We start from the raw sequence: 19,568 nt of genomic DNA, 5'->3' as shown, positions 1-19,568 counted from the left end.
ATTGTGTATGCATGATCATCAATCAAGTTTGAATTTGAGTGCTCTCAGATGATAAGAAACACAGTTATTGCCCTTGCTTTTTTTATAGCTCAACTAGTCTTCACCAATTACCACAATTTTGAAGAGTTTCTTTTACAATTTGATGTTTTCGTTTTTTAAAGTTTCCAATTGATTTTCACGAAAATCTTATGTGACACAGAATGAAATGTTGCATTCTCATTATTTTAATTATACTCTTTTTCAAGTATTCAATTGAATATTTCAGATGTTTGGGTATGAGAAATCGTTGCCATGGTGTTCACATGTTCAATTCAATGTTATATATGAGTGTTTGTATGAAGTTACAACCAATGTTGAATTATGGGTAAACTCTAAACCACCAGCCATTATTTTAAATATTGTTTGTCCAAACAATTGTAACATGAAGGGAACATGTGTTGAAGGTAAATTTCTTTTAAAACAAATTAGCCTTTAACCCCTGTATTGCCTTCTGCTAAGTGATTAGGTGCAGACGCGATAGTTTCACATCCTATTCAAGGAAGAAAAAATTCTGATGCTACAGCCAATGCTTCTGAGTGTCGGTCCATTCACCCAAAAACTACCTAAGCAGTTAGTTTGATGCCTCAATGAAAATTGGTCCTCTTGATTTTGGCATAAAAATGGCTGTTTGAGCCATTAACTTACTTGTATATTTAAAGATTTTGAAAACTGAATTTCATGTGATCCCTATTTAATTCGTTTGATGCTGACAAATAAATCCAATCCATAGCATGAAGAGCTGTTGTCATATTTTGACAGAGACTGACGATCGTGAACTTTTGGCACATTTTCCTTTTTTGGACTCGGTGCTTCAACTGCTTTGCATGTGAACATAAGCTTTCAATACTGCTTTACTCTTTATTTTTAGGAGTTTGTGTCTGTGAAAAAGAGTATGGTGGCGTGGATTGTTCTATAGATACCAGTCAACCGCCAACAGTAACTGACGTACTATCAGGATCTCTATGTGATGCTGCTACCAATAAAGATTGTCAGTCAGTATATATTACTGGTAGTGGATTTATTGACAATGGAACTCTTACTTGTCATATTCAAGCAATACAGGTATGGTTTGAAGAGCACGTATATTTTATTAAGATAACACAAAATCAGTTCTTGGGGATCCATTTTGCTGGTCCTTGCCTTGATTATCATTATCATTATCATTAGAAAGGTAATGGGTTGGTTTGTTGCCGACTGCTTGTGTAAATTCCACTTTAAGCTATATTTAGGTTTTCCTTACATAGTTGAATGTATCTGCTTCTCCAGCAAGGTACTTTGCAAGTTTGTCATCTGCTACATGTACAAATTCTATCTATAGCTATAATTAGATTAGACCACTTAGTCCTTACATACCCCAATAATGTAGTGGTTTAAATTGTCGTCTGCTACATGAATAAGTGTCTTATGTTCAAATCCCACTTAATGGCACAAAAATGATGCTCAGCCAAATTGTTACTTCAATGAGCTCTCTTCTAATAAGGTGAAGAACAGTGCAAAGTAAACCTTTCCATTCTAGGTCAATGGCCAATATGACAAGGAACTAAACCAAACAGAAATGCCAGCTAAGTTTATCAGTGGAGAAATGGTGAAATGTGAGCTACCAGCCATGTCCAATGTCAATATATCTATCAGTAATAATGGTGTTCTGATGAGTGAGAATGCTGTGGATTACATCATATATAACCCAACATGTGAGATGTGTAATACTACAGTCTGTACACCAAGGGTAAGTAAGAAGCAGAGTAAGGCAGCCATTTTAGGTCACTTGAGCAGATGTGTGGAATACCCTATTCAAGAAAAGTTGGGAAAGTGAGTTTGAGTTACTCACTGGCATCATATATTATAATAAGACGCTCTTGAAGTATATCCTCCCACGAAAAATGGATTAATAGGTCTTAGGTCTGTCATTGATGCAGGTGGGTGGGGTTGACATGGAAAAAGTGTCAAGTCATTTGGATGGGACAATAAATCTGGGTCTTTCTGTGCTAAAAGCTGTGCATGTTAAATAACCCCTCAACAGTTGGAAATCAAAAAAAGAGTAGACTAATGTTGTGCAAAATATCTGTCATTGCACACTGCATTGTGTTGCTGGTCATCATGTGCCAAATTAGGTGCAGAAGATTCCATCGATTTAATTTCATTTGCAGGATGACATTTGTACCATCAGAGAGAAGTGTTATGAATGTGGTCAAATATTTAGAGATGATCCTACCAAAGTTTGTCGACCAAGTCTAAACAACACAGAATGGACAGCTATCAAAGGTTTGTGTCTCTAAAATGCACTTGAATGTTGAAGGCCATAGCGCAATTGTAATGATACCTTAAAACTTTCGATCAGATTTCTAAATCTGAGGGACAAGCATTGCACACTGCATGGCATTGCCGACTTCATTAATCTTAAATCTCCATCTATCATTCAGCCTTGTTTACTATTTAATCTGCTTTAATGCTTCAGTGTTGTTTGAATATTTGTTAAATTATTTATATAACATTTGTAAATTTCTTTATCACACAAGAATAAAGCAGATATAAAAAGTCAAATTCTAAATGAGCATATTTTAATTTGTAGAAGAGGACATAGACATACAAAGATACCAAGTGGACAACATTGATGCTGATACTTTAAGCACATTATCTGGAAATTTTGATATCAAAGGAAAACCAACTTTGGTAGAAGGATTTGGTGGTGGAAAGGCTATTCGAGTCAATATTGCAGACGACAAATTGACAATGAAAGACAACCATCCAGTCTTATCCGACTTACAAAACTGTTCACTTGGATTCAGATTGAAATTTTATCTCAAATTCGAGTCGTTCTGTGAAGATACCCTTATTCTCCATACCGATGGAGGTGCTGCAAATGGAATGGGAATGTCTGTTTCCTACAGATGGGGTCAACTCTATTTTACTGTCACCACAGAGGACAAAGAATGGACCATTGCTTCTTCTTTCAAGCTTATTGACAAATTTGTTGAATTTGAACTGAACTGGGAGAAAGGCTGGGGAATGGAACTCAAGGCCATGGATACGGTGTGGATGATGAGAGAACATTGTAAACGTAAAACATCAGGTTTAACAAAGGGTCCTCTAACCATTGGTGGCTTGATGTCTGCTCCAGAAAAATGTAACGGCCATTTTGTTTTTGGAGGATTAGAAATTTCTAATGTTCCAATACTCGTTTTGGATGCCATGGACATTATAACAGGTGAGTCTGAAACTTACATACAGAAATGTAAAGAAAGCAAATATTTCAGAATTGGTAGTTAACATTTTTATCACAAATTTTTAGAATGCTTGTGTATCGAAATCATCTCCTTATCGCAACCAAAACCTGTTATATACATGATGGCCTACTGTGTCTATTGGAAGGCAAACCAAAAATGATAAATATTTATGATATTACATAATGTTCGAATCACCCAATCACAAGATGTCATGTAGCCATTTTTATGTCTGTGAACTTTTGAAAAATATACGAGTATGTCAGCCTTCTCTTTCACCGACTCTTTGGAAATTCTGCACTGTCTTGGTAGTAGCCAACTGTCATGGTGTTTAATGTAGAGCTTATCTATGTATTTCATGGCTTTGAGTTCCTATCTTCAGATGTTCCTGTTTTACTTCAAAAACCAACTCTAAGCATTAGTTTTGATGACATCATGGATGGTGGAGATATAGAGACTCTGGAAGCCAAATTTAAATGTGAATTTGAACGTCTAGAAAGGTCTGATGTAGAATATACGGTCAAATGGTATATAGATGATGAAGAAGTGAAAAATGTTTCTTTAACCAAGGAATCTGAAGATTATATGATGGAATCTTCTTACAAGAAATGGACCTATGGGATTAAGGTAATGTTTGTAAATTTTGATTTTCTAATGCTGTTTTTACGACCAGATCAACTTATTACCAAAATATTATGATTTCAATATGATATACTCTAAGTTATTATTTTGAAAACAAATTCTGTATTAACTTAATATTGAAAAGTTTTATAGCACAAAAGGGCATTGGATACCTTCGGAAGGTAACCTTCCATGGCATTATTTGCTTGATATCAGCCATCAAATGATGGTCGTGGGCTCTAATCTTAGCCATCATGTGCAAGTTTAGTGACCTTGAATAAGTCATCTTTCCTCATAATTCAAGTTGACCCAGCTGCAAGCGGGTACAGCCCCGTCAGGAATGAACTGGTCCTTTGCCTCAGATTTTGAAGAAATAAAGGCCTAGAGAACTCATTTCTGACAATTTTGAGGTGCCAAAAACGTATCAAAATCTATATCTTTTTGATTTTGTACAAAGACACTGTAAATGAATCAATCTCTGCTTAAGAGACAGAAGGTTTTGCTGGGGCTTAATTTTAACAATGCTGGGGCCCAGCCTCCACAGACCCCAACCTAACAACGGGTCTGAGTGGGTATGGATTATATCAAAAGGTTTGGACAAGGACCAGATGTTTGTTGTTATCCTTGTTCAATATGATTATTTCTTTCTTTTTCATATCCCAAAATACTTATCTTATTTCAGACATATTGTATGGTGACACCATGTTATAAATTTGATTGTAAGAAATATGAAGGTCCAGCTCAAGCCAGTAATGTCATCACAGCTGAAATATTGGTAAGCAGACTTTTGTTGCACTTGTTTCGAAATAACGCACTTATTCTAAATTTATTTTCATTGTTGTGAGAAAACAAGTAAGTATTTTTGGAAGAGCACGAAATTGTGTTTGCATATTGCATACATAGATTCATTTCAATTGTTTTAAGACTCTTTGTCAAAAGTGCATTTCTAAGTGATTCTATGTCGAGATTTTATTTTTGTAGGTGAAAGAAGAAAAACTTGAATTGAGTGAAGGTCAGTCTGTTATGGTTCATGTCCATTCTACGGTACCACCACATATGTTGTGTCCTGTTGGTAGACCAGATGTAGCTAAAGGAACAGCTACAGTCAATAGTCAACTTGGTGAATTTGATGGCAAACAGCAGATCTGTCCAGGAGACAACCCTCTGATTCAAGCTGTTCTTGGATACACACAAAATGACTCACCATGTAGATACCAAATAACAGATAGTAATTGGAATAAGCCATTAGAGGTTAGTGACTGAAATTACAAGATTCCTGCAAGGAATGAAGCTGCCATGTCAGAAACAGGAATTATTTAGCTAAGTAATCAGTAATAGTGTTCACAGCAGACTGTCGAAATTTAAGCCTTCAAATCCATATGTGTCCAAAATTACCCTGAAGGTTATAATGACAACTCCTCTTTCTTGAAATTCTGGCATGTACATGCATTTTGTCCAAAGTGATCCCTTAAAGTTATATACTAGAGTATATAAGAGTACATGTATAAATTTTGTTTGTTTAGATTCCAGTACGAGCCACTGTTGATGGTGTTCTTGATGGTGCTGTAAATGGTATGTTAAAGATTTCAACAGTCATTAACTGTGACGGAATGACAGACAAAATTGAAAAGGATTTCAAGCCAATTCAGGTATTTTTATCAAATTAACAGACATTTGTCTGATTCTTTGACCTTTTGAACCATCTTATCCTGAATTCCAAGTCATAAACATTATTATTTTCCGATATTACTGTCATACTTACTCGAGGAGAAGTATTGTGTCTATTATTTAAGGCCATACACATGTACCTTTAAGCAAAGTCATGTGGCTGGTTAACAGGCTACTTGAGTTTGCACATAATTTTTTGGGCAGTAGAGTGGCTAATCGCTAAATATACTTTTTCACATAAGGCTCTTTGTGATTAGTGATATCATCAAACAGAAATTGCAGTAAACTGGAATGGTGCAAATTGATGCTATCAGTGTCCACGATACACATAAAAAATGTAGAAAACCTCTTTACAATCCCTTTAATGATTTGGATGTTAGCTTCTTGTAGTATGAATAATATGCGGAAGACCTTCAGTGAATCATTTTTCAAACCATTCCATGCAATATATGCCAGACTAATATAGGCTTTGAATTTTCTAGATTAAGATTGAAGACAATGATAGTGAGTTATTATGTGAATCTATTAATGGACCTCATATTAATACCTTTAGTGGAATGTAAGTACTGATTTCATGTGACTCTGTATATAGGCCTACAAAGTTAATTTTTCCAGAAGGATTTAAAAACATATAATCTAGAATATACCAGCAGAAAATATGTAGAAAATTAAATAGAAATATTAAAATAGAAACTGAAACATGTTGTTAGACCAGTTCTACTACCATTCTTTATTTACAATGTAGGCGCCCTAATACAATTCTTTTTATGGAAAATACATAGTTTATGCAAAGATGAATTTTTGCAGCGTTCCATTTTTTTACATTTCAGTACTTTTAACAACTTCTTTGAAGGAGAGTTTGTGTTATATAAACATACCAAGATGCCTTATGAGGTATGATCGATTTTTAGTTAGATTTTACTTGACAATTTTGATATGCACAATTTTCACTTTAAACACTTTTCTTGACAATTTTAATACATACAATCTTTCCTTGACAATTTTAATATGTACAACCTTTACTTGACAATTTTAATGTGTACAACCTTTACTTGACAATTTCAAATACATACAACCTTTACTTGACAATTTTAGTATGTGCAACCTTTGCTTGACAATTTTAATACGTACAACCTTTACTTGACAATTTTAATACGTACATCCTTTACTTGACATTTTTAATACTTGACAATTTTAATATGTACAGCCTTCACTTGACAATTTTAATACTTGACAATTTCAATTTTAATACGTACATCCTTTACTTGACAATTAAGGCACAACCTTTAACTTTTAACTTTTAAATGTACAACCTTTATAATTGCGATATGTACAATTTTATTATGTACAACTTTTACAACTTGAATTTAGGTACATGGTTTATATAAAAAATGTAATGCATTTGCATCTTGCAATTGTGGTGTAACAGTCAAAGTGGATGATGATGTTCTGGTGGTGGACAACTGTACACCAGAAAAAGGTCTTCCAGCTCTGGTAACCCTGTACAAAAACGAGGAACTCACTCCAGGATTCTTAGTCTTAAGATATGAAGATGGTGCTAAATTAGAGGTAAGAGTCACTTTAAGGCCCAGACTCCTTTTGTCTGTAGTTGCGCAAGCACTCCTTTTATTTTTACGCTAGAGCCTGAGAACTGATAGGACTAATAGAATATTGAACAATTTTTGGCACTCATCGATGCTGTACAGATCTTGAAATAGCAAGAATGTCGTCAGGGTGATCCAAGAAAAGTATTTCCCGACAGTCATTTTACCGGATTATGTCATTAGGCCTGGTTAACTATATATGTAGTTGGTATGACGCCTACGGATTGGCACATGCTAACAGATGCATTTACACTGCGTCGCATAGGGTTGCCATTTTCATTTTTTAATATACTGCAATTTGGCAAATGCTTCTGCCAGTCAAATTGACATCGAATATGAAATGAAATAAACAAAATAAAGTTAATAATTGTGTTTTGTAGATTGTGTTACCATCAGGAACCACGGTTACAGTCCGAGTAGAATCAAATCCTGTCCTACCAAACTATCTCAATGTTTGGATCAAACCATCACCATTAGACATTCAACAAACAGAAGGTAATCTAATCTTTTATAGGTTATGGGAATTTAATTATTAGTTCATAATTTCAGATATTTGTGGTTCTTCAATTAAAGCGACAGTTGCTCCATTTTGGGGGGTTGATTTAAGTCGTGAATCAAATGGTAAATAGTTTTCAGAAGTACTAGAAATGTACGAAAAATGCATAATTCCTTCAATTATACCTTAAACTATGATATTTCACTGTCTATTTCTATCTATGGCAGAGTCTCAGGAAAAGTCTTGCTAATTCAAACACAGGTGAATTTGAATGATGAGCTGTGAACAATATTACTGATTAGATTCTGAGACTAAGATATGATCGGTCCAACAGATGGCTAATCTGTCCCTTTAAAAACTGTATGTTCAAATTTTTCTTATGGCCTTTACATTTTTTGTGGTTCTTAACATTTTGCATTGTGTTAATTGCAGGTTTATGTGGTGTTTATTCTCCTGTTAAAAAAGAGAATGAAGAGACTTTGAAACTACCAGATGGCAAATATTTTACACAACGTAATATCAACCTTTTTACAGTTGCTTGGAGGTATGTAACTAAGATTTAGATATCACTGGCAGTTTAAACTTAACTCAGAGTCTTGGTGGTTATTCAACTTGTTCACTAGTTTAAGGGGTTTCGTGGTCTTAAGATTCAGAACATGATTAATCTTTTTTAACTACTCAATTCAATCATTTGATTGAAGAACACTACTCGCTACTCTCAAACTCAGTAATAGTATAAAATTGATAGTGAGTTATAGTTAAAACTGATTTGAATTAAGAACACTATTCAGTAATCAGACCTAATAATAGTAGAAAAGTGATAGTGAGTTGTATTTAAAACTACTCAGTTTAATACTTTGATTAAACAACACTGTTCAGTAATCAAACCTAATGATTTGATAAAAGAACTCTACTCAGTAATCAAACATAATGATAGTAGAAAATTACTGAGATTAATGATTTGATTGAATAACACTACTCAGTAATCAGACCAAATAATACTAGAAAAGTGATAGTAAGTCATATTTAAAACTACTGAGTTTAATGATTTGATTAAAGAACTTTACTCAGTAATCAATAATAGCAGAAAATGATAATGAATTGAATTAAAACTACTCAGTTTAATGAATGATTTAAGAATTCTACTCAGTAATCAAATACTTATAGAAAATTGATAATAAATTGTTTTAAAAAACAACTCAGTTTAATTATTTTATTTAAGAACAAAACTCAGTAATCAGATATAATGGTAGTAGAACATTGATACTGATTTGTGTTTAAAACAATTTAATTAGAGAACACTACTCAGTAATCAGACCAAATAAAAGTAGAGATTGATTGTGAGTCTTATTTCAAAACTACTTAGTTTAATGATTTGATAAAAGAACTCTACTCAGTGGTCAGACCTGACAATGGTAGAAAATTGATAGTGAGTTGTATTTAAAACTACTCGATTTAATGATTTGATTAATGGACAATGCTCAGTAATCAGTGAAAATTGAAATTGATGGTGAGTTGTATATAAACTGATCAGTTTAATGATTTGATTAAAGAACACTACTCAGTAGTCAGATATAATAAAAGTAGAAAATTAATAGTGAGTTGTAATGAAAACATCTCAAGTAAACAATATGAAAAAAGAACACTACTCAGTCATCAGATGTTTGAAAATTGGGAGTTGTATAGAAACTGATCAGTTTAATGATTTGATTAAACAGCACTACTCAGTAATCAAACCCAAAAATAGCAGAAAATTAATAGTCAGTTGTATTTGAAACTACTCAGTTAAACGATAAAAAAAATCTACTCAGTAATAAAAAAAAAGGCATTGTACTTAAAATAACACAGTCGCATTAAACAAATCAATTATCATTCAACTTTAAATTATTTATTTAGCATTTTGCAATCATTTTAGCAAAGAATATTGTTGATTTGAAAATTGTCCATTACATAATTGCACAAACTCTTACCATTGTTTCTATATATAGTAAAATAAATTTCCTGCCATTTGTCCTACTCTGCACTACTCTACATGCATGCATACTATATTTATAACATAATGGCACAGCTACTGAGATATGAATTTGAATTTTAAATAAGTGTCTTTTTGATCCAATATTTTACAGAGTAACAAAAGAAATGAGATTATATAATGGTTATTGCCCAGAAGAGACAGTTGAAACTGAGATAGTAAAGTATTGTAGTTGTCAAAACACAGATAAACCTTGTGAAACTGATACCTTCAATATCAATTGTCGACCACCTAAAACTGTAAATGAGGTTATCACTTGTAAGTACCTTTAAGACTGGTTCTTTTCTTTATAGCTTATGGCTAATTAGTCTCTAACTTCCAGACTATTCCTGTTTATGACAAGGATTTTGTGTAGGGCTTTCCACTGAATTTTCTATTACGATGCTTTGTTAACAACAGAAACAAACTGACAGCCCCTACAGGTTTTGTCAGTTTATATTAGATAATTTTATCTGCTAAAGGTTACATATATATAGATTTTTCGAGCAAAGAATTAAAATTCAAAGACATTGTCATTATAACTGAAATATTTTGATTTGGTTTTAATGTTTTTATTTTGAATATATATACTAACAAGATTCACTTTTTAATACAAATATCAGTTAATATCCAGCAATGTTATCTATTAAAAAATAAAAAGATGCTAATAAGGGTTTTCTTTGTAGATGCTGATATAACAGAGGAATTAGTCAAATTATCTATTGAACCTGTTAAATGTGTGACACCAGGAGAAGAAAAGGAAATAGATTATGATGATAACTTTATGGCTAAGGTGATCAAAATATTTATTCAAATCTAAGTACATGTACTGTATAATTGCGAGTATAATGCACATCCATTCTTTTCCTCAGCTAAATCTGAAAATATGTCTGAAGTATGAAGAGGTTTTACAGACTTTTGAGATCATACATATTAAAGTTCAGTTTATTAAACTATATAAAGTTAAAGAAGTTGTTTTGCCATGACGAAAATTTTTCTCTTATTGCACACTGCATGGCATTGCCTGTCTTGTGAGCTTAATTTTCAGACACAAAAGTCCATTTTTTTTCCTTTCAAATATAAAACAAGTTATATAATATATTGTCAATCTCTTCTTTTGAAGGTACCTGAATGGCCAACACCTGGAGGACTAGAATATGAGGATGTCAGGAAGATCTGTCAACAGGCCATCAACATTAATCAAGCATCTCAAGGCTGTATATCATTACCAGGTTTTAATATTAAAAAGTTATTGGAGTGGTGTATAGCTGATATTCAAGTAAGTACATGGTCAAATTTAACGGTAGATGACATTTTTCATTAACTTCACTGGCTTTGGTGCATGAGGGATAAATAGTGCTCCGTGAAGTCACCTTAGACCAATATTTAAGATATTTTGTGTATTAACCTATGCATGATAAATATCTGACCTGGAAAACCTCTTCCCATTATTCATGTAGAATAAGTCACATATTTGGCATATAAGGAATTCATGGAATCAACTGGGCATTCAATAAAACAATTTGGAAGAGAGTTCAGAATGTGTTCCAACCGTGATAGGGCAAGGAGATGGTTCAAGTTGATATCAGGATATTAAGCATTAATATATCACAATATGGCGCGATATTTTTTAAGTTTGTTTTTACTGGTTTTTGAAAGAAAATTATGATCTAGAAATTTTAAATGTAACATAAAACAATAAATATCTCTAAAAACACCCCAGTCTTGAATATCATGAAAAAAAAACAGCTGTTTCAAATATTAAGTCACTTGTTAAAAATATGTAGATGATCTCGACAAAAATATAATGATATAGCGATATTTCGGTATTTTCTAATCAGGCGATATTATTAACAATATAAATTCCTATACCGGTATTTATCATGATACCGGTATATCGCCCAACCCTAATTACTGTGATGAAAAAATAGTAGATGTAGACAGAATTCAAAATGGCGGAGAAAGAAATAAGGGAAAATTTTGACTGTGACATAATATGGTTCTATTACTTGTTTAGAACTCACCAATCAATCCCCACCCTTGTGATCATGGACAACAATAATTTATGATGATTTATATGTTTAAATCAAAAGCCATTATTATAGTTCAGTGAGATTGTGACACGAGAAATCAACTTCTTTTAATTTATGTTTTTCAGCCAACTGATAATAAAATTTGGGCTGACATTTTGGTTGTTAATGTAAAAGAAGAATGTCGACATAGAATTACCATTAAGATATCCATCTGGATAACTATAACTGGTACCATTACTATACCAGATATCTTTGCTAACATCTGTCCTAAAGATTGTTCTGGTAATGGTAATTGCGTCAGAGGTGAGTTTGGAAGTTTGTATTTACTTGTGTGGTAATTATTGTGTCAGAGGTGAGTTTGGCTACTTGGTTGCCTGTTGAGCAGACTCTGTTTTTGGAATGATATGTTTGAAAGCAGACACCAGGTTGACTTTCAAAAGCACTTGCAGAGGCATGAAATTTTCTTACCTGGAGTTGTATTGATTCTTCATCCTAATTCCTAATGATTTGTTCTTTCAGGCATTTGTGTGTGTAAGGATGGTTTCAGTGGTAAGGCCTGTTCTATTGACACCAACAAACCACCAGAGTTAACAGGAATTAAAGGTGGCTTGGCCTGTGATTTTGGTGCAAATGATTGTTCAGAAGTAACTATATTTGGAAAGGGCTTCATCAAAGGAAATGACTTGACCTGTCATTATACTGCATTAGATGTAAGTTTGCTGTAATCCATTTTTGTTTTGGATTACAAAACTGTAAAATTTGTGCAAAGCATGAATTTGACTCGTGGTTTCCCTCTGTCAGTGATGCAGGTCAGACCGACTGACATGGAAAAAGCGTCATTCAAATGGGACTTTAAACTGAGGCACTGTTTGCTACAGACAAATGCTGATGTTCTGGTAAAATTTCCCAAACTTATCATTTTGAAGGAAAACAAATTTTCAATGGATGGATATTTGGCAAAAAGCAGATTTAAGAAAATGGAAAATCTCTCTTGAATGAAATAAGTAGTACATTTGATACAAACATTTGGGATCTATGGTTTTTGTGCAAAGTTCACCACTGCTGGCAGTGTTAAAGAGGATTTACTGGTGTAACAGAGAAGATTTTCTGTTTTAATTTCAGATGAATTTGGTAAAAAAGAGGTTTGAAGAGACAAATGATGTCTTCACAACAAAAGCTGTCTTTATCAGTAGTCAATCTGTGGTCTGTCGTTCACCAAGAAACGAAGCTTTCATCATCAGTGTTAGCAATGATGGCACGAAACTCAGTAAAAGCATATACTACATAGCCTATGATCCAATTTGCATGCTGTGCAATAATAAAGGATGTTATGTCAATGTAAGTTGCAACTTTCTAAATGAAAACCCTTTTATAACATTTTAAGGAATTGTAGTGTAGACTAACCAAATTCCAAATTTTCTATCTGAAAAGTAATACTGAAATATGTAATCACATGAAAATGTATGAAAATTTCCTAATTTTATTTGTAGGATGATATTTGTGTGATTGATGGGAAATGTTACAAAGATGGCTTCACAAATCCAACTGATCGCAGCCAAGTCTGTCAGCCGAAAAAATCTGTCAATGATTGGCAACTCCTGAAAGGTAAGTCAAATATCATCTAGTTTAAAAAAAAATATATGTGTATACCACAAAATCCAATCAAAACAAGTTATAGTTAGTACATGGCAGAAAATAAGTACATTTGACTCAATGTGATATGTACAGGCAAGAAATTTATTGAAAAGATTTGCGAATCAAAACAAAATGTATATTTTTCTTCAGAATTTCTGCCAAATTACACAACCTTCAGCAGTCTCTGCAGCCTTAAGGATCTAACGTCATCGAAAAGATCTACAACTGGAATATTTGAAATGGCTACTCAATTAAAAAGCGTGTATCAATCTTTAACTTGACTAGCCAAAACTCAAATTCGGTGTGCTAAATTGCCAATCAATTTTTTTTCTTTCCAAATTGAAGCCACATTGCATGTTTAAAATTCAACTTACAATAAATTTGATTGTTCCATTTTGTAAATCGAGGTCTGAACAAATGTTTACTAAGTATTGAATTTTGATTTCAGTGACAGACGTAACAATCCAAAGATTCAGATTTATTCGTATCATTGGCAACATCCTCATTACTTCACAGTTCAACTTTACTGTATTTGGTAATCCAAACTTTTTACCAGGACCACAGGGTGGTAACGCCTTAGTTTTGGATGGAATCAAACAGTATCTTGATTTTGGTGATTACCAAAACACGTGTTTGTTTGATCTTGGGCAATGTAGATATGGTTTGTCAATTTCCTTCAATCTCCAAATAAGGAAATTTGTCAACAAAATGCAGATACTGAACAATGATGCCATTAACATGTGGTGGGAAGGAAATAGACTCTATCTTCAAGTCAGACTGGAAAATCGCGTCTGGACAGTCAAACCTAAATTCCACAAACGTATAACATCCTATGTAAATATCAAATTCTCATGGAGTTTCCAGCAGGGTATCAAAATATTCTTTGATGGTAAAAACGTGGCTTATAGTAAAAAATACAAAAGATTAAGAAAATTACCAAAGATTTTCAAGAAGTTCCTGATTGGCCGTTCTGTCGATGGCAAAAGATTTGGTTCCTTCTATTTGGCTGATTGGAGTGTTATATTTGCTGTTGATGAAATTATACAGAAGTTTGATATCAATGTTGGTAAGTTCAATAGAAGATGTATATGGATTATCTCCCTTTTCATTTTATAGCGATATTTGATCCCTTACAGTTTAGGGGGAAGAGGGCTGTTACCATTGACAGCTTTATCTCGTTGATTGGATAATGAACAGTGTCTCTGTATGTTAAGGCGATCATCTAGATACATTGTTAGTCTTTATTATTCTCTGTCTACAGTGAGCATCAATTGAATTTTTTCTCTTATTACATAAATATTCAAAATAACTTTTCGGTTTTTAAGCTATCTGTCATTGAGTTCACAGGTTTTAATCAGGTTTTTAAAGAATTTTATCATATTTTTCAGAATTACCTAAATTTGAAACTAGACCCATTGTAGAAATGACTGTTCACAATGAAACTAAACAAGTCAGTTTTGATTGTAAATTTAAAGAACTCACCAAGAGTAATCTGAAGTATAGTATAAAATGGTATTTGAATACTAAGGTATTGTCAGAGGAAACCGTCAATATTGTCGATGGTTTTGGCACCAGTCAATTGACCGAAGATCAGTTTGAAAATCTGGAATTGAATGATCAGGTACTTGTTCTGGGTTTTATGACTTTATCATTTTTTCACAGGTAAACTAGACTTTAATGACTATCAATAATCATAATAAATGCTGAAACAGTTGTTTGAAGATCACACAGCGTGAAGCTCTGAGAAACATGTTTCAGGTTCTGTTTCGATATTTCATATATTTCTAAGTGCAAATTGTAATATTTATTGTGTTCTAGATCTATTGTGCTGTATCAGCTTGTGTAGAAAATAATTGTGAGGAAACAAAAGGTCCTGAAAGAAACAGCTTACCCATCATAGCTCACGTCAAGGTAAGTTGTGGCAAACCTGGTTGAAAGAATCCTTGAAATACTAGCCTTGGTAAGAATCCTTGAAATACTAGCCTTGGTAAGAATCCTTGAAATACTAGCCTTAGCAAGAATTCTTGAAATACTAGCCTTGGTAAGAATCCTTGAAATACTAGCCTTGGCAAGAATTCTTGAAATACTATCCTTGGTAAGAATCCTTGAAATACTAGACTTGGTAAGAATCCTTGAAATACTAGCCTTGGTAAGAATCCTTGAAATACTAGCCTTGGTAAGAATCCTTGAAATACTAGCTTTGGTAAGAATCCTTGAAATACTAGCTTTGGTAAGAATCCTTGAAATACTATTACTTTTGGTAAGGACCTTGAAATACTAACCTTGGTAAGAATCCTTGAAATACTATCCTTGGTAAGAATCCTTGAAATACTAGCTTTGTTCAGAATCCTTGAAATACTAGCTTTGTTAAGAATCCTTGAAATACTAGCTTGGTTAAGAATCATTGAAATACTAGCTTTGTTAAGAATCCTTGAAATACTAGCTTTGGTAAGAATCCTTGCAATACTAGCCTTGGTAAGAATCCTTGAAATACTAGCTTTGGTAAGAATCCTTGAAATACTATTACTTTTGGTAAGGACCTTGAAATACTAACCTTGGTAAGAATCCTTGAAATACTATCCTTGGTAAGAATCCTTGAAATACTAGCTTTGTTAAGAATCCTTGAAATACTAGCTTTGTTAAGAATCCTTGAAATACTAGCTTGGTTAAGAATCCTTGAAATACTAGCTTTGGTAAGAATCCTTGAGATGACTAGTTTTGGTAAGAATCCTTGAAATACTAGCTTTGGAACAAAACTGAAAACTCTGAGACTTCTCACCTTGGATAAAAGTCTGGTGGAAATATCTTTGAAATAATTGACTTTTTTTCAGATTTTAACAGAAAAGGTTACAGTTTATGAAGGAAGTATGTTCAACTACATTGAAATTACTGCAACTGTTCCTCCCAGACTTTTCTGTTTGGCACAAGATAGAGAAAGATCTTGTCGTCTGCTTGTTAGAACTCTCCTGTCTAGGGAAAGAAGAGAAGTGAAATGTCAGACTGGTGAAGAAATTGTCCAGGCTGTTTTTGGTGTTGCTCATGTTGATGATAAAATGCCACCATGTGCATATTCTATAACTATGGACAACTGGATGACAAATCTACGTATACCAATAAAAGGTACCATTGATCAACTTAAAGACCGAGACCAGAAGAGAGAAGTCAAGATTACTGTGGACGTTTATGCATCAGAACTGATCTTCCAAAGCGTTATTATAGGGGAAGTAGAGGTTAGTATCAAGGCAAAGTTTTCCGAAGAGTTAATCTCATAATTCTGACTCTAGCTGGCCAACATTTGTCAATATGAAAGTAGAGTTTGCATTAAGATCCTGGCAAAACTTTGAAGTTGACCTCCATTATGATAAGTACAGTAATGTTGCTAGTAAGTCAGTCCATACTCCCTCTTCTTGTACACAGTGGCGGAGCCAAATAAGTGGCAAAGGGGTCAGTTGCCCCTCCCCCCCTCGCAGCCTCGAAACCTGGGCAATCTCAGATATTTCTCACGCCCCTCTGACATAAACCTAGCTCAGTCATTGCTTGTACACCTAGTAACACTTGGCTTGTGAACTCTTCATTTCTTTAAGGGAGTTCACACAGTTATATTAAGTATAATCATTTTTATCAGTATATGTTTCTCACCATAACAATATCATTAGAAATTAATTTTATAAAATTGAAATGTTGAGTAGATAATGAAATGAAATTTTAATTTCAGCTTACAATAAAAGATAGAGACAGAACATCTATGTGTAAAACCTATGGTGATCCACATATTTACAGTTTTGATAATACGTATGTAGTTATTAGCTAATTGGTCCATGATGTCACTGTTCTTGTTTACAACTGACAACAATTTTAGCAATGTGGTCAAAATGCAGACATTGGTGTTTGGTTTTCTTGTTTATTCTGAGAACAACAAATAAGATCATCCCAATAACAGCTTTTTTGTAATATAATGAGTAACACATTCAAGTATTCCGAAAGTAAATCATTATTTTTTGATTAGGGAACTTAAAGGGATTGTAAAGAGGTTTTCTGAATTTTGTATGTGTATCTGGAACACCAGTAACATCGATTTCTGTGGAAACTGCGATTCCACTAAAACTAAGTATTTGATGACATCACTTATGTGATGAAGTATATTTAGCAATTAGTGACCTCATCAAACACTTTGTTTTAGTAGAATTACAGGAATCACAGACGCTTAATCAAATTGGAATGATGCAAATTGATGCTATCAGTGAACTTTTACACATAGAAAATTCAGAAAAAAATCTTTACATTCCCTTTGATTTTGAAAAGTTTATTTATATGTATGTTTGCTTATTACAATGAAATATCCTAATTTGTTGTCTTGCAGAAGGCACAATAATTTCTATGAAGGTGAATTTTTGATGTACAAACATAAGACTCTACCATACGAGGTAAGATGTAGGCCCAAGACTGAGGCCGGTTAACTTAGTATCTTATATCAGAGGTTGAATTTACCTTTGTACATGTATTTTGAAAATAGAATGCGCTGAACCTTATTTCCCATCTGTGATGTAGGATGAGAGCGTGTGGGCATGTGGATGGGACAATAAACTGCGGCCTGGTGTGCTATACAAACAAGTACTAAGGCTGATAATCTGGTAATATTTCGTTCATTTTGAATGTGACAGTGAATGGTTAGACAAATATTGTGAAAAGCCTCAAAACATCATCTTTAGGGTACCTTTGTTGTTTTCAATGGTGGAAAGCCTCAAAACACCCTCTTGTTATTGTTGTGTTCAATGGTGGAAAGGAAGAATTTAATTGGTCTTATATCAATATCTTTGATTGGTTTTCCTTTTAAGGTTCATACATTCCAAAGAGATTGTGGAGGCAGAGTGAAGGTATCATGTAATTGTGCTGTAGCTATCAAATCAGGTGATGATGTCATTGTTATGGATAGGTGTGGACCCAAACGCCAAGGTCGAGGCAGGTTTATACCACTAGAACCTAGAATTTACCTTAATGGAGAATTGACACCAGGTACCAAGATATTCAGATACAGAGGTGGACGTAAATTTGAGGTAAGATCCTGGAGTGATTTATGTATGTACTAGAGTTCATCTCACATGGCCACAAAATCTTTATCAGAACAGTTGGTTTTTGCAATGGGTGTTACTTTCTGATGTTTGGACTAAGAGCTAAGCAAGCAAAATCAGTCAACAAGAGCAAGATACGAAAAGAACATACCACAGACATTACATGTACATTTCATCTAATTGGCAAGAGCTCATCTCATGGGACAAACATGTGTTTTGGATATAAGATACTCATCAGTAAAGGTGAACTGGTTATCAATCGCCAGTGGATATAAGCTTTTTAGTAGTCTTTCTACTCTGTGATTGAAGGAAAAGCCATGATTTCCTGTATAAATTATTACATTGTTATTAAAGATGGGTTTCCTTATTTTTTAGTATCAAATTAAGCTAACTATTTGATTCACTGGTGATCCTAATGTGAATTATCATGAATTCTTTATCATATCATTATTTTTCTTATATTGTATGTAATTAAGAGTTTAACCAATCATAAATGTCCATGTATGACAGTCTGGATAAACAAAAAAAGACTTTTTGACCTTTCTTGATCGGTCACTAATTGGAATTCTGCTGGAAATTCTCTTCTAATTTAGCTGATTAAAAAAGAAAAACTGGTATTTTTCTTAGACATTAGAACACCTCTACTTTCTTAAGAATAGCATTTTTATTTTCATAAATGAAAATAAGGGAACCCTTCATTAAAGTTTGACCATGTATTTGGGTTTTTCAGGTTGTGTTACCAACAGGAACGCGAGTAAAAGTTGTCCACGGAAAAAGTGGTTTTTCTGCTTATCTTAGAATCTATGTCAAGGCTTCATCCATAGACTACATGAACGTTGAAGGTATGGTCCATTTTATTATTTTTTCTACTTTGTTTTTTACGTTTTCTATCAAAGTATCTTCTCCTAAATTAAAATTACATGCATTAAAGATTTTGCGATGTGTCCATTATGTATACAATATAATAGTGTTTTGATGTTGATTATATTTGTACAGGATTCTGTGGTCCATTTGATGATGACAAGAGTAATGATTTGATGTTAGCTGATGGTACTTTATATCCTGGTAGATCCAAGCATCCTGATTCATTTATTGTCAGTTGGAGGTAGGTTTGATCTTCTGCTGAGATTAATCTCCCGGATGTAGGTTTGAATGGCTGACATTGGAAAAC

General features: G+C 33.4%; 1 protein-coding gene across 1 annotated transcript in view; it reads left to right on the top strand.

The window, feature by feature from the left end:
* Positions 1-19,568, top strand: part of LOTGIDRAFT_234824 (hypothetical protein) — a gene marked incomplete at both ends in the record, with an annotated part of 75,506 nt that overhangs the window by 19,917 nt on the left and 36,021 nt on the right. Inside the window, 31 exons of the mRNA XM_009063153.1 lie at positions 266-443; positions 908-1,101; positions 1,556-1,765; positions 2,187-2,301; positions 2,609-3,244; positions 3,643-3,887; positions 4,564-4,656; positions 4,863-5,132; positions 5,405-5,530; positions 6,032-6,108; positions 6,380-6,443; positions 6,921-7,118; positions 7,534-7,648; positions 7,703-7,774; positions 8,082-8,193; positions 9,776-9,939; positions 10,347-10,453; positions 10,784-10,939; positions 11,819-11,996; positions 12,213-12,403; positions 12,816-13,031; positions 13,184-13,298; positions 13,777-14,394; positions 14,717-14,949; positions 15,147-15,239; positions 16,160-16,558; positions 17,044-17,120; positions 17,689-17,752; positions 18,164-18,382; positions 19,128-19,239; positions 19,394-19,502. Of these exons, the coding sequence (XP_009061401.1) occupies positions 266-443; positions 908-1,101; positions 1,556-1,765; positions 2,187-2,301; positions 2,609-3,244; positions 3,643-3,887; positions 4,564-4,656; positions 4,863-5,132; positions 5,405-5,530; positions 6,032-6,108; positions 6,380-6,443; positions 6,921-7,118; positions 7,534-7,648; positions 7,703-7,774; positions 8,082-8,193; positions 9,776-9,939; positions 10,347-10,453; positions 10,784-10,939; positions 11,819-11,996; positions 12,213-12,403; positions 12,816-13,031; positions 13,184-13,298; positions 13,777-14,394; positions 14,717-14,949; positions 15,147-15,239; positions 16,160-16,558; positions 17,044-17,120; positions 17,689-17,752; positions 18,164-18,382; positions 19,128-19,239; positions 19,394-19,502 (5,756 nt within the window). The remainder of the gene's footprint in view (positions 1-265; positions 444-907; positions 1,102-1,555; positions 1,766-2,186; positions 2,302-2,608; positions 3,245-3,642; positions 3,888-4,563; positions 4,657-4,862; positions 5,133-5,404; positions 5,531-6,031; positions 6,109-6,379; positions 6,444-6,920; positions 7,119-7,533; positions 7,649-7,702; positions 7,775-8,081; positions 8,194-9,775; positions 9,940-10,346; positions 10,454-10,783; positions 10,940-11,818; positions 11,997-12,212; positions 12,404-12,815; positions 13,032-13,183; positions 13,299-13,776; positions 14,395-14,716; positions 14,950-15,146; positions 15,240-16,159; positions 16,559-17,043; positions 17,121-17,688; positions 17,753-18,163; positions 18,383-19,127; positions 19,240-19,393; positions 19,503-19,568) is intronic.

Source organism: Lottia gigantea (assembly GCF_000327385.1).
Source record: "Lottia gigantea unplaced genomic scaffold LOTGIsca_56, whole genome shotgun sequence".
Taxonomy (NCBI): domain Eukaryota; kingdom Metazoa; phylum Mollusca; class Gastropoda; family Lottiidae; genus Lottia; species Lottia gigantea.
The sequence above is the reverse complement of the archived record's forward strand: the minus strand, read 5'-3'. Positions and strand labels throughout refer to the sequence as shown.